This window comes from Hemicordylus capensis, chromosome 1, assembly GCF_027244095.1.
Source record: "Hemicordylus capensis ecotype Gifberg chromosome 1, rHemCap1.1.pri, whole genome shotgun sequence".
NCBI classification, from domain to species: domain Eukaryota; kingdom Metazoa; phylum Chordata; class Lepidosauria; order Squamata; family Cordylidae; genus Hemicordylus; species Hemicordylus capensis.
Window position 1 is genome coordinate 445034998 of NC_069657.1, and position 15489 is coordinate 445050486.

Consider the following 15489-nt stretch of genomic DNA (forward strand, 5'->3'; position numbering starts at 1 on the left):
TGGGCTATGCACCTGCGCAGAGACCTCGTCGGAATCTAACAAGCTCAGTTCTTCTGTTTAGGGTGGGAACCCCGACCCCAGCCGCTATATGCAGCTGGACCACTCCTCATCCCTTCAGTCATAGAGTGCAGCTTCAGTGAACACGTCAGGGAGGATGGGAGGGCGTGTAGAAGTACAGATGACCAGTAGAAGAACCAACGTTACAGGTGAGTAACCTGTAGTTCTTTGACGTGGTCTCTGTCTTCTACACAAATGGGTGCATAACAAGCAAGCACCCGAGGAGGAAAGCACAGAAGCAAATATAATCTGCCAGAATTCTCTGTTGTAGAAACAAGTACATTAACTGAAAATAGATTGCAGGACACTCCTGCCAGATACAGCATCATTCTGTGCCCTGGTATCAATTGCATAATGACAAATAAATGAATGAGGCAAAGCCCAAGTAGCTGCCTGACATATAGCGTCCAACGGGACCGCACGATCAAAGGCCACAGAGGCCGCCACAGATCTAACAGAGTGTGTCTTAACTGTTGCTGGCAACTGTTTATGAGCCAATTGATAACAAAGTTCAATTGTGGAAACTATCCACCAAGACATGGATTGGGCTGAGACTTTGAGACCTTTACAGGGCCCATCATAAAGAACAAATAAAGAGGGAGATTTTCTCCACTCAGGAGGCCTCTTAACGTAAAGGATCATGCCCTTCAAACGTCTAAACAGTGTAACCTCTTTTCTGCATCCAATAAAGGATTTGGAAAAAACGCAGGCAAAGTGAGCGGGGACAAACATAGACACCACTTTGGGCAGAAACCTGACATCTGTCCTGAGTACAACCTTGTCCTTATGGAACTGAAGGTACGGCTGGTCAGCCCTCAGGGCCCTTAATGCACTCACCCTCCTGGCGGAGCTAATGGCCACCAAAAAGGCGACCTTCCAGGTCAGGAGACGTGGATCAATTGAAGCCAAAGGCTCAAACGGCGGCCGCAGTAGACCAGTTAAGGCTACTGACAGGTCCCAAGCCAGTGACATAACCAGATTATCAGGGAACGTGTGTTAAGTTTTGGGTGGTATAAAAATATGTTAAAGAAATAAAATCAAATTAAATCTTTTAGAAAACTCTTTACCACCGGATCCTTAAACCACGAAGTCCAGTCAGAGGGGGAATGTGCCACAATGGCAGCCAAATACACCTTAAGGGAGGAAAGTTTTAAACCAGATTCCTTAATGGACAATAGATAATTACAAATATCCTGTACAGATGGATCAAAGGCATCAAACCCATGCAGGGAAGTGAAAGAAGCAAAACGAGTCAACTTATGACCATTTGACTTCCATGTGGACTGCTTTCTAGCAGCAACCAAAACTTCCTTAAGTCTCAAAGGGACGTCGGCAGGACCTGACATGCAGTCAGATGGAGGGACCGAACATCTGGGTGGTGCCCCCATCCCTGTTTCTGAGACAGCAGATCCGGCAGGACGGGCAGGCGTTGCCAGTTCCTCACCAAGCACATCAGGGTCGGAAACCAAGGCCTCCTGGGCCACCATGGGGCTATTAGGATTGTCCTGGCCCAGTCCACCTTCAGTTTGTGCAGGACCCTCGGAATGAGGGGAAACAGAGGAAACACATAGAGGAGAGGACCCGTCCAAGACAGGACGAAGGCATCGCCCAGAGAGCCCTCGACTCCACTGGAACAGTAGAGGGCACACTGTGTGTTGTCCTGGGAAGCAAATAAGTCTAGAGTTGGGACCCCCCCCCCAATGTACAAATATGTCCCTCAGAACACCTTAATGCAATGCCCACTCGTGGGAGACCACTGTCATTCTGCTCAGAGTGTCCATCTGGACATTCAATGCACCCTGAATATGTACTGCCTGAGGCAACACCGCATGTGCCACGCACCAATGCAATTAGCAATGCCATTGGTCCAGTGCCAAAAACAGCAGGCTCCATGAGGATGTGCCGCCCTGTCGATTGACATAGGCTTTTGCCATTGTACTGTGTCTGTATTAGCACTGAATGACCCCCAATTAGAGGCAAGAAGCCTTTGAGAGCGTTGAAAATGGCCAACAGCTCCAGATAATGTATGTGTTGAGACTTCTCCTTCGGGGACCAGTGTCTACTCAGATGAAGCCCTTCCAGGTGTGCTCCCCAACCGAGCTCCGATGCATCCATTGTGACCACCCACCGGGCTGCAGGGGCTTGAAAGGGAGTACCGACACTCAGTTGCTGAAACTCTGTCCACCACTCCGCTGCCTCCCAAACCGAAGGAGGGGGTGTGCGTGTGAGATGGCCCAGATCCTGAAGGGGATCGAACATGTCCAAAAACCATCTCTGAATGACGCACATTCGTAGATGCGCTTGACGTAGAACATATGTATTCTATGCCATGTGACCCAACAGGCACTGTATGGAACGCATAGTCTGTGCGCCACCGGCTAGAAAAACATTTGCGAATCTCCAAAGAGTAATTATGCGGCCCTTTGGAAGGAAGACCTTTTCCAAGATCATGCTGAATATCAGCCCAATGAACTGAATTCAACGAGTGGGCTCCAGCTGAGATTTTTTGTAGTTTATCTGGAACCCCAACTCCTGCAGGGTATCCATCATGATCTTGAGAGCTTCCAGTACCACACGCCTGATACTCGCCATGATGAGCCATTCATCTAGAAATGGTAGCACTGTAAGCCCTGTTCCTGCAGGAATGCCACCACCGGGGCCAGACATTTCGTAAAGACCCATGGTGCGGTCGTAAGGCTTAACGGCAAGGCCTTGAATTGATGGGGGATCCTCCCCATCTTAAATCGCAGGAAGTGGTGGTGCTGAGGGCGTATGGACATGTGATAGCATGCATCCTTCAAGTCCTGGGAGATCACATGTTTTTGTCTAGATAGGTCATAATGGTCAGTACCGAGAGCATTTTGAACCATTTGTAGACCAAATGTTTGTTCAGGGCCGTGAAGTCTAGTATAGGGCGCAGACCACCATCTGGTTTTGGCACCAGAAAGTTCAGAGAATAGAACCTGGGGCTGCCGGGGTTGGCAACGTTCTCAATCACGTCTTTTTCCAGAAGAGCAGCGACCTCTTGATCAATCTCTAGGGTGCAAGGAGTCTCCACAACCCTGGACACCAGTCATAGCCTACAAAGCTCTACGGCATAGCCCAGGTGTATAACCGTGAGGACCCACTGGTCTGTAGTCACTTTGTCCCAGCTCGCCAAGGGGCCAGGCGCCCCGAGTCATTGTTTCTTCTGGGGAATATTAGGGCGCTGTTTTTGAAAAGCCTATTTACTGGGCTAGCCACTCTACTTGTATTGTGGTTGGAACTTGTTGCCACAAAAGGACCATTCCGAAAGTGACTGTTGCTGGGATGGTGCCTTCCTCGGCTGATAAGGTGACCACTTAGCAGTCCTCTGTGTCTTGCTAGTCGGTGAAACATATGACATGGAGCACGCTGTGCTCCTCAATTTCTGTACCTTTTGGAGCGTATAATCTGCCCGCTCCGAGAAGAGGCTAGAGCCCTTGAATAGCAGGTCCTCAACCCTAGCCCGAGCCTCATAGTGCAGCCCCAATGACCGCAACCAAGCGTATCGTCTGAGCGCCATTCATGTGGCCATCACTCTAGCCATGCATTACACTGAATGTTGGGCCAAATAAAGTTCTTGCTTGGCCACTTGAATAGCCTCACAGGCAAAAGATTTGGCTGGAACCCTCTTGTCTTGTGGGAGGATATCCAGAAAGGGACTCACCTTCTCCCACAAAAAAATTGATTATATCGGGCATTATAAGCCTGATAATTGGCCACCCACAAATGTAGGGCATAGGTGTAGTAAAGTCGCCTCCCAAAAGAGTCCAACTTTCTGCCTTCTTTGTCACTGGGAGCCGACTGGCTGTGTCCCCTTGTTCGTTGCAAGGATGCCTCCACGACGATTGAATTCGTGGTGGGGTGGTTCTTCAGAAAGGATGTATCATTGTCCAACTGCACTCTATAGAAATTTTCTAGATGCCTGTTAGACTGGGAAAGCATTGTCGACTTTTCCCAGTAACCCCGAATGATTTTCAATAATGCCGGGTTCAGGGACAAAGTGGCCGGTACCTTGGCATCGGAAATGATAAAGCTGAACAACGGGTCCAGCAACCCTTTCTGTTGGTTCCCCAGATTCACGCCCAGGGCTGAAGCCATTTGCAACACATACACCGTGTACAGTTAGAGGTCCTCTGACGGGGAGACCGGTTTCTAGTCCGACTGGACATCACACGAGGACAATCCCAGAGAAACAATCTCAGAGTCTTGTGAGCTATCATAGTTCTCATATTCTGGCTCCAGTGGGGCTAGTGAGTCTTGCGCCACGGGCGTCGCACCCTAAGGGGGATTCAGCTTGCTACCCTGATTGTCCGGTACTGAAGCGGCAAGTCCCGTTGGCGGCACCTGGGAAGACAAGGTGGCCTGAAGTATCACTGGAACCAAAGGGGGAGGTTCATGACGCTCTGCACAGTCCCTCGAGGAGCATTGTGGTGAGCTGGAACACAGTCTCCCTTCCAAATGTGGGGGGGGGTCCACGCCAACCCTTGCTCGCTAGAGGTTTCCCCATATGCAAGGTCCTCCGAGTAGCGGGGCCCATAGTGGGAGCAAGCATAATCAGAATAGTCAGATGGGTAGTCCATCTGGTATCGATCGCACGAGTCGGAGTCCGGGTGCCAATCATTGTAAGATGGTTCAACTGTGCTTAATGGGGAGCAATACTCTGGCGCCTGGTATCAATCTTGATAAGGCTGGTCACACCGGTCCCAGGATCAGTCCTGTCTGTAAGTTGAGGGGTGATCTTCTGGTTCCCAATGGGTCCTGTGGTCTTTAAGAGGAACAAACTCTTGTTGGGCCTGAGGGAGGCGACCGTCTCCTAGGCAGCTAGGAGGCATCTTCTGCAGGCTTGGTCAGCGAATATGTCTCCTCCAATGAAGCATACCCTGGTTCCTCCGTTGCCACCGAAAGTTCTCTACTCAACCAAGTTCGATTGTGGGTCATATCGAGCGATTCCAGCACCACAGGCGAGCTAGACCGCATTGATACAGATCTGTGCACAGTATGATCCGAGGCCACTTTAGTCTTCTTGGCCGCTGGGGCCTCCAATGTAGAAACTTCCTCCACTTTCTTCTTAGGTATAGGAGGGAGGTGACAACCTTCTGGCAAGTCCCAATGCAATTTCAGCTTCTTCTTTTTCAACTTTGGTACCGATCCAGGGAGGACTTCGGTACCGTAGGCGCTGAGGAAGATCTTCTGAGCATGTGGGCTCACTCGAAGTTGCTGATGGCTGAGCAGCCGAGGGCGTCAAAACCGGTGTCGAGGCTGGGTTTTTGGACTCTGCAGGAGCAGACACTGCACACTCCAACTGCACTGACGAAGTCATCTTCACTGACCGTTTCAGCGACAAGGCTTCCAAGGAACTGAGAGCCAGATCTGCACTCAAGCGAGAAGCCCTATTTTTGCGAACCTGCTTCATGAATTTCTGGCAATGAAAACAGTTCTTGACAATGTGGGATTCCCCCAAGCACAAGTTTTGGAAATCTGTTGCCACAGCTGACCTGACAGGATTTACGATCCCTTCAGCTCTATTTGTGTGAGTCAAAATAAAGTTCTCTAGCTAAGAGAAGCAGCTTAGCTGCACGAATGAAAGCAAAGAATGACTCTCAAGATAAAGTATTATAAACAAAAGAAAGTCCCTTGAAACTAAACTAGGTACACCCCTCTACAATAACTGAAATAACGGAGCAAGGAAGAACAGAACAAGGACAGGCTGAAACAGGGAAGACTGAGAAAGTACAAATACGAGGACACTGTCTGCGAAAAAAGGCAAAGTTGCTGACAGTGCTGACTTAGAAACCACGTTGGCTTGATATAGGGCTCAAGATAATCAGCAGCCAATCAGGCTTTCCTAACTCAGCATTTCTATTGCCTCTCCTGTGAGATCTTGCACCTGCGTGTCTCCCACTGAGCCTTTCTCTTGAGGCGTCTTAACACAGGTGAAATTCCAGCTTCCTCCTGATCAGACTCCTCAACCCTCATCTCTGTCAGCTGTCCAGATTCCCCTGTCTGTTGCCGACCCCGCTCAGCTTCAGCATTTGTTCTCACAGCCAAATCCCCCTGCTGTGCTTCTGAGCCTGCTCTCCCAACCAAGTCCTCCCATTCCTCCTCAGACACTTCTGACTCAGAGGTCTGAGCCATGACAACAAGAGACACTCGGTATGAGTATTGGAGCAAGGGATCTTAGATCCGGAGCGGATACATTTTTTAAAGTTCGTTGTGCCCGGCATAAATGCCGAAGGCTGGCCGGCCACCACACTCCATCCCAGCCAGGATTGGAGCTCCAAGTAGGGGGAAACAGCAAAAACAAAACGCAAGAAACACAAAAATGCTACTACGTGAAGAATAAATAAAATTTAATAAAGAAAACAAAGAAGCAGGGAGAAAAAACATCAAGGGGATAACTGAATCCTACTCGTTGCCAAGCTGCAGACTCCACGATGTTCACTGAAGAGCGGATGAAGAAAGACTGAGGGCATGAGGAGTGGTGCAGCCACATATAGCAGCTGGGGGCAGGGTTCCCGCCCCAAACAGGATAATTGAGCTTGTTAGATTCTGACAAGGTCTCTGCGCAGACGCAGAGCCCATTTGTGTAGAAGACAGAGACCACGTTGAAGAAAATGGGTTCTGTAATGTTGAATAAGTAAAAACGCTAGTAACATACAATATTTATTTGAGATCATCCTCACAACAGTTTGCATTTCAAGATCTTCAACTCATTAGTTATCTGAAATACCAGAAATTTGTTATAGTTAAAGGAATCCCATTATAACTCTATCGAGTACAGTTTTCTACCACCAATGTGGGCTCTCTCTTTTTAAGGAATGGTGATGGAATACCACAGATTACTTTTGGAAGGATTGTATCTCACCAAATTCTACTATATCCAATTTGATTTATTTTATTTATATAAAATAAAGTCTCTCTTTCTCTCTCTCTCTCACACACACACACACACACACACACAGAGGTATTTATGGCAGAAAAGAAGAGGGTATTTTAGGAGTGATTTGTTTTTTAAAAGTAGAGTTGTATAGCATCTGCCTCTAAAATACAACGACTTGAAATTACACTTTGAATACCACACCAAGGATTACTTTGAGTTTACCTAACCATGGATCTTTTTACCATTCTTTTTTGGTCTCAGAAAGATGAAGTTTTAAAAACTGCTTAGATCACTTATTTTATACACATAGAAAAAATCTGAAAGGGTGGGGAAAGCTGGAGAAAGAAAATGGAGTTTTCCCCTCTACTGTAATATAATTTAATAAAAGTGAGAAAGCACTTAAGCAGAAAAGTGTGAATACTGCCAATCTCAAAATGTAACGCTTATTATCTTTAAAAGCATTGTTACTTTTATAATACCTGAAGTGATATAATAGTGTCAGTCACTTAACCAGATCTTAGAGCATAATATCTTCATCTTAAGTACTATTATTTCCAGTATTTTAATAATTTAATAACTGTCTTGGAATGTGATCTTTTGTGCTCTGATGACACTTAAATTAATAGCATAATTTTCTGGTACTTGCAACAGTTGCTTTCCATTTTGATTTTCCACATTTCCCTACATCACATACAGATAAATCCCCTAATAATCATTTTTATCTTTATCTTTTGGGAATTCAAAGGGTTTCCTGTAGAAATAAAGAAACATCAAGGGATTAGAATCCACAGATACGTTTTGAAATCCAATTAATTTTAATACTAATTGCAATTTTCCGATGATGTTCCTTAAAAGGTGGCCAAATCTTTTCTTAAATGATCTGCTCATCTAATCTTATTTGCATGCTTCATTGATGTTGTCAACTGACTTTCCATATGCTTATCTAAATCTCTATCTTAAAATCAGCCACATTACTTTGTCATGCAAATCATGGAAAATGTATCACCCATTTTACACTTCAACCAGTTTATTTCTGACCACTTCTCCTTTAAACAATCTGCAAGGATCCTACTTTTGTCTGCACTAAAATAACTTGGTGAAGTAATAAATAGCCACTCTGCTGCTTGGTTATACTTAAAGAGAGCTATAGTGCAATTAGCAATGTCCACCAAATAACACTACTAAAAATGAGAAGGAACACAGGGTGGGATTGGATCTAAAGGAAGATGAACAGAAGCAAAAAGGCTGCTAGAGCTTTTCTGCAAACTCTTAGTTAACAGTGCATGCACAACTGATAACCAGTAGATTTTATGGCGGTTCTCATGCCTGCACAAGCTCTTGTGAAAAGGAAACTACATCTTTGTGTTTGGTTTCATAATTTCCAAAGTAATGTGCAGAAGACACCATCCGCACGCAGAAAGGCACCTTTAGATCCAACAAGCTCTGTAGTACTACTGCTAATATGCAGCAAACAGTCAATTAATTAACAACGAAAAACTGAACTGGCAGACTAGAATCGATGCTAGCTTTAACTGAGTCAAATGCAAAACATACATCAAATTTAACAATAATATATTGTATCTTTTTTCCTTAAATATAGTTCAAATTGAAAAGGTCACATGAGTTTTTGGAAGTAAATAGAATTCTTCCAAGAATTGGAAGTTGTAACTGTCTGGCTCTCGCCATATACATTTCTTTTTAAACAGAGCAACTATTCATATTTAGGAACAAGTGGCTACCATGCTGTGTAGCCCTATGAGAGAAGGGCTCTACTCTCTCAGAGGGAAGGGACTGAAGCACTGAGGCTTTTGTGTGTGTGTTTGATTTTGTGGAAATCTGACACAGATTGAAAGGCGTGACTGAAAACATAGCTTGTGCATTGCTTTATAATTAAGTGAAAGTTTGAACTTTCTGCCTCAAAAAGTACCAGAGAAAATTGCCGAAGTTTGTCAGAAGATAACATTTCCCATGCTTTTCCAAATGGGAGTTTCCCCACATTTTCCAGGAAATTAAGCATTTTTACGGGGTTTTTGATTTTTCTGGTAGCCTAGATCCTACTTGTGGAAACGGTTTGTTTCTATTTTACATGGTTTGGTCTGGGACTTTCATGTTAGTAAGTGAGTGACATCCAAGCTTTATATATAGAGATTCCCAGTCCCTTTCCTAGTAATTCCTAGTATCAAATGTGTCTAATGCATTACTATGCAACAATTGAGGTGACAATGAATTTTCACTATGATTCCAAGATCTCTTTCCTAGATCCCATATCCATATAAGACAAGTTAGAATTTTAGGGCCAACGTCTTACGTTTAGTGCTTGCTTATGGTGAACCTCATCTACCACCCTGCTGTTTAGTCACCAAGTATGGAGCGATCCTTTCAGAGTTCTTCAGCAATCTATTGAGGATTGTACCATCTTAAATAATGTAGTGTCATCCACAAACTCAGCTTCCTCCCTGTCTATTCCAGACTTTAGATCATTTAAGAAAAAGTTAAATGGTAGGGTACCTCAGTGCAAGTCCTTGAGAGACTATCATTGGTTTCTACATTAAATAACTTAGAAACAAGATTTAAAATACGGAAAGCTTACAAGCCAGTATCAAGCTAAAGAGATTGCCAAGACTGCATATATAGATTAAGCCAAAGTTGCTCAAACTTGGATCCCCAGGTATTGTTGGACTACAGCTTCCATCATCCCCAGCCACAAAGTTCTCCATTCTAGTACCAGATTGGCAGGCCCACTTTAGAAGTGTTGCACAGATTGTAGTTTCCATGTGAAGATCATCAAAACAAAAACAGTAGCGTACATTCTACGCAGGGCCCAACTAACCTGTACTTCTCTAAAGCCTGTCCACATAGCTGGTGAAGATGGAGAGGCCCTGAGACTCCGAAGGATTGTGTCCCTGGTACAGTGATGCTTCTCTCATTGGGAATCATGGGAGAAGCATTGCTCCAGCAGGGATGCAATCCTTCAGAGTCAGACAGCCTCTCCACGCTTGCTTGGAGTGTGAATGAGCTTTGGAGAAGCACAGAATCAGTGTGAGCGCCTTGCTCTTGGATCAGCAAGGAGCTGTACATAATCTAAGCCACTTATTGATAGAGTCAACTGTGGTGAACAAGCCTGTGATGAACAAGCCACCACTGCAACACTGTCACCAAGTGCAGTGCATACATTTCCTCCAATTCAAGTGATAGCCAATGACCATGGGAATACATAAGTTGCTGCCCCACCACCCCACAGTTATTTAGAAAAACAAATAAAGAGACAGATGCATTCACTCTATAGTCATGTCTAGCTTGATCCTGAATGGCAGCCATTTGTTTATATGAGAGAAAGGGTTGAGCTTGGAAAAACCACTGGTAGGGGGGATTGACCCCACCATAAGGTGGGGAACAGGGAACCTTACAATTTATAGTGGGCAATATGCAGTCTAGGTTGGTCATCACTAAGTCCCATTGAAATTAATGGAACTGAAGCAAATATGGTTAACTTGAATGGGAGACTTGATGTGTGAGCACTGTCAGATATTCCCCTAAGGGGATCGAGCCGCTCTGGGAAGAACAGAAGGTTCCAAGTTCCCTCTCTGGCATCTCCAAAATAGGGCTGAGAGGGATTCCTGCCTGCAACCTTGGAGAAGCCGCTGCCAGTCTGTGTAGACAATACTGAGTTAGATGGACCAATGTCTGACTCAGTACATGGCAGCTTCATATGTTCTATGTTCCTGTGTAACTTGTCTCATGAATTTCAATGATGTTTAGTCATGACTAACTAGTCTAGATGATGCCCTTTGTCTACAGTACATAATGGAAGCCACTTAGACCTCAGCCAGCCGCTATCTTTACAGCCCTATGCTGGGTTCTATTTCTTAGTGATTCTACACTGTGACTTTATCATGTGTTGGAACCCAAGTAACAGGAAATAGACAGAGTACCCTTTGGAAGTGTCCAGACTAACCCTGGATAACTAATGCAAGTAGCTGCCAACTATGAGTGGATCTGGCACTGAGGCTTTCTGTGCAGTAAGCAGCTTTCAAACATTATGGTCCGTGTATGGACCCACTAACATGAAAATTTTTACATTTGTTCAGATGCTGATATAAAATCAGACCCCAGTAGCATGCTTTGAAAATGATTCCCTCTCTGAAACACATAGGACTGTCACACAAAGATCTATTTATTCTTGTTATCTGCAGTTATCTGGTGCAGACCTGCCTGCACCACTGCGGGGCTCTGACATACAAGGCGACGCTGCTTAACCTTGTGTGATTCCAAGTGATATGCCTTCTTGCCTTATTCCCAAGGCTAGTTTAAGAACCCTACAGTGACACAGGTGGGTTCTATACTGCCCACACTATACTGCAGGGTCTGTCAGTCAATATTATTATGTCAGATCTAGTCTGATTACTTGGGGTAAGAAGTCCTCCAGAATTCATACTCTGAGTCCCTTTCTCACTCTGCAAAAGGCTGAAAAGATCATATACAGGAGAACATCATTAATCATGGACTCCATACCCATAGTTTTGTGGATCTGCGGTTGGGGAATTGGCACCCAACCTCGGTATACATGAAAAAAATAGGCAACCACTTCCCCCAGCATTTTTAGGGCTATCTCCCCCCCCCCCCATTTTTTGGAACATTTTCCCAACCGGGAACCTAATCCTCGCAATCCCATTACCCCAATGCTTCCATATTCACGGTTTCCATATCCATGGTAGCAGCGGAGAACAGAACCCCTATGAATACGGAGGTTCTCCTGTACCGTTTTTTATTTACATCCGAGATTGTTGAAGTATGCTATTTCTTCTTCACTTCAATTACAAATTGTTAGGGCTTGGGAACATGTTTGCGTGTTCCAGAAACATTCATTTGGAAGGATTGAACTGCAAATGTGTAGCTCAAATCCACTAATTTTAGATACCCCCATGGTTTGCAATACCTGGCTCCCAACTGTAACACTTAAGAGCAAGCGTCTATGGCTAAAACTTAAGGAGGAATTAAAATTTCTTTCAACTAAATAATGGGGGGGAGGGGGCGGGCACAGACTTGCTAGGCTAGCAATATCCACTACATTGATTGGAGGATTAAGACAAAAAAACATGAGAAAAATGCACTGCCGTGAACAGGTTCTGACACAGCAGGGGTATGGATTCGATGACCTGCTAGGTCTTTTCTACTAGTAATTTATTATTCTTTCAGATTTGCCTGGAAAATGGTTTTCATTTGTCATTTACCGAAGCTGAACCCGCTCTTCAGCACCACCACCCCCCACATCCCCACAACCACCAGCAAAATGGGGTGGGGGTATCAGATCTGAAATCTTTTTTAAAAACCAAAAAAAACCTCCCCCTGTCAACCACCCAAGTCTTTGTGTGTGTTATTGATTCAATATTCCACAATTCCATTGCAGGCTTAGCAACAGAAGCTAGAAATACCCCGGGCTTATTTTTGAAGATCCAGTGCAGCATATTTTACGAGCAATATCTTAACTAAAAATTCAAAGGAAAAGGAAGGGCTTTAGTAGGAGGGCTCCTGAATAATAGTATGCAATAAGTGTACCTTAAAAAAAAAAGAGAGAGAGAGTCAGTAGACAGCAAACATATTTGGCTAATTAAAGGGCGGGGGGGAATAGGAGTACATAAGCGAAGTAAGCACTTGTCACGGAGAAGCTCTCGGTTTATTTGGCACATGGAACAATGGCAGCAGCCTTGCCCTTGGTGCTGATTTCTGACTATTCAAAAATGTCTCCTCTGAGCCAGAATACACTGGCTGCTACTGATCATGCTGAGAGACACCTGCACTGGCTACTAGGCTTGTCATGACGCACAAAACCCTACCATCTTCAGCTTGACATTGTGCACGTTATAATTATTCATCCAAATGAATATGTCAGAGCAGCAGCAGCAGCCCTCTCATCAGAGCACAAGAAAAATACATCAAAACATTATCAACCCAGCAGGAAGACAGGGACCATAAGGAAAATTACCCATTTTTAATACAGATGCCATAAAGCCATGTCTATTATTATATAAAAGGGCGGGGGGGGGGTTGCGGCAAAGAGAATCAAGCTTAAAGTCCAAAAGTACTAGGAGAACATGAAACAGGGAACAGCTGTTAGGAGAGAAAAATCAATTATGGTACCTGAAATCTATTTACATTCTCTTTAACAAGAGTGTGCTGGTATTCCAACAATGACATTTGCACTGTTTGAGTCAAGGGTCTTGTCAATGTTTCCATTAAGGTGACCTACAGATGTTAGAATTAAATACCTATCAGGCATCAGAACATGCATGCTGAATACCCAAACGATCTTAAACAAGAGACAACACCAGACGTACACATTACACAGAAACACGTATGCTTTTAAGAGCATCAACCTGAACTATGAAGTCAGCCTATTAGTCAGTACTTCTGGTACCTGAGTGCATATACCCCAGTTCAAAGTGCATGTATAGGCCACCATTGTAAAGGATGCACAGATGTAGAGTTGATACACATCTCTTCAAAAAATCAAGAACAAAGCACCACCACACACAAATCTCAGCTATGGCAGGCAGGTTCTCTCTCTGTTTCTACAGGCTCATACCTTTCAAACCTCATGGGACACTGCGTAGCTGGGGATGCATGTTAAAAAAAAATTAAGGAAAATTTGACCCTTAGTCAATTAAAAAGGTAAAGTGTGCCGTCGAGTCAATTTCGACTCCTGGTGCCCACAGAGCCCTGTGGTTGTCTTTGGTAGAATATAGGAGGGGTTTGCCATTGCCTCCTCCTGCGCAGTGTGAGATGATGCCTTTCAGCATCTTCCTATATTGCTGCTGCCTGATATAGTACCAGCGGGCAACCTTCTGCTTGTTAGTCAAGCATTTCCCCGTTATGCCACTTAAGGTGGCTATCTTAGTCAATTACGGGGTATTATTTTGCCCTTTTAAAAGGCATGTTGGCTGTACAAAGATTTACACCTATGTTTCTTTTGTGTGTGGAATGGGACAGATTTATGGTGCCAATATTTAAGTGTTCCCATACTAACAATTGCAGTGGCACCAGCATAGTGTCTCCAGCGATGACCTTAAATGCCACCAATAGATGCCACACAGAAAGCATTTAGGTTCACACTAAGTCTGGCAGTTTGCATTATTCTGGAATAGTGAAGTTGTTAAGTGTCACATGTAAAAAAACTGGTACATTTTGCATATTAGCATGCACAGGTAAAAACTGCCTAACCTTTTTCAGGTGGCAGTCTGGATGGATGAGAACATTTACTATCAAGTCATTTTTACTTGTCAAGTAACGTTTATTCCTAAGTTATGAAAGACACCCTATTGTGGTGGTGGTGGTGCTCAGCTGATAAGGTGAATAAGGAATAAATCTAGAGGAAAAATAATATGCTCCAAGCAAACGGTTAGAATAAGTGGAGTTAGATCTGCTTACTGGCTAATGGTTTTCCCCATGACTCTCTATGGATGTGAAAGCTGGACTTTGAAGAAACAAGACAGAAAAAGCACTGACGCTTTTGAACCTTGATACTGGAGAAGACTTTTGAGGATACCATGGACAACCATGAACAAACAAATGATTCATAGAACAAATCAATCCAGAATTTTCACTCGAGGCACAAATGACCAGGCTCAAACTCTCATACTTTGGACACATTATAGCAAGACCCAGCAACCTTGAGAAGTCTATAATGCTGGGGAAAGTTGAAGGAAAGAGAAGAAGAGGACAACCAGCAGCAAGGTGGATGGACTCGATTACGACAGCAATGAATGCACCACTGAGAGACCTTAAAGGCCAAGTTGAAGACAGATCATCCTGGAGAGAATCTATCTATGTAGTCACTAAGAGTTGACACCGACTTGACGGCACTCAATCAATCAAAGATCTGCTTACCCCTGAAAAAGGTGACACACCAAAATATGTTGGGCATATCACAACACGTTAAAGTGAAACAATCTTAAGAATCTTATTGAGACTCTGCCTCCCTCTTTTGGGGTCCTGTTACCAGAGCTGCAGGTGCCCCGAATTATACCAGAGGAGCTGCGGGTTGGGAATTTGAGACTGGGCTGGCACAAGTGACTGAGAAGTGGAAGCTCTATAGGGAGCAGTCCAAATTAATACCCTCCTCACAAATAACAAAAGGATACACCCACCAGCAGGTCCCTCTTTTCGATTCCGCATTTTAGAGCCTCAACAGTTGATTTGGAGCATTGGGAGGTACAGCAATTGAATGTGGGTGCTAACTTTGGCCCTTGTATAATTTTTCTACAGATCTGCTGGGCCTGAACATTCATAAAGTACAAGACAACATTGGTCAAAGCTTTGTGAGTGCGTTAATTTGGCATCTGCAAAGACCGAATGGTTAGGAGGTGGTATTATGACTCAAGCTGCTCTGCTTACAGTGCTCTGTAAAGCAACATGTGCTCTGACAGAACTATAAAAATAAAGGACATCAAGATGAGAAACCTTCGAAAAATTAAGTATTTTGCCAGAGGGGGGCATCCCATGAACAGCACAAACTATTAATTCTGCACAAG

At 44.4% G+C, this 15489-nt stretch overlaps 1 protein-coding gene across 3 annotated transcripts in view; it reads right to left on the reverse strand.

The window, feature by feature from the left end:
- FANCL (FA complementation group L) overlaps nucleotides 1–15489 on the reverse strand; it is a 60690-nt gene that overhangs the window by 13922 nt on the left and 31279 nt on the right. For 2 of the 3 annotated variants that reach the window (XM_053246584.1, XM_053246604.1), the window contains one exon: nucleotides 13100–13204. The exons of the other annotated variant lie outside the window; for it this stretch is intronic. In XM_053246584.1, the coding sequence (XP_053102559.1) occupies nucleotides 13100–13204 (105 nt within the window). The remainder of the gene's footprint in view (nucleotides 1–13099; nucleotides 13205–15489) is intronic. 3 annotated transcript variants of the gene reach the window in all.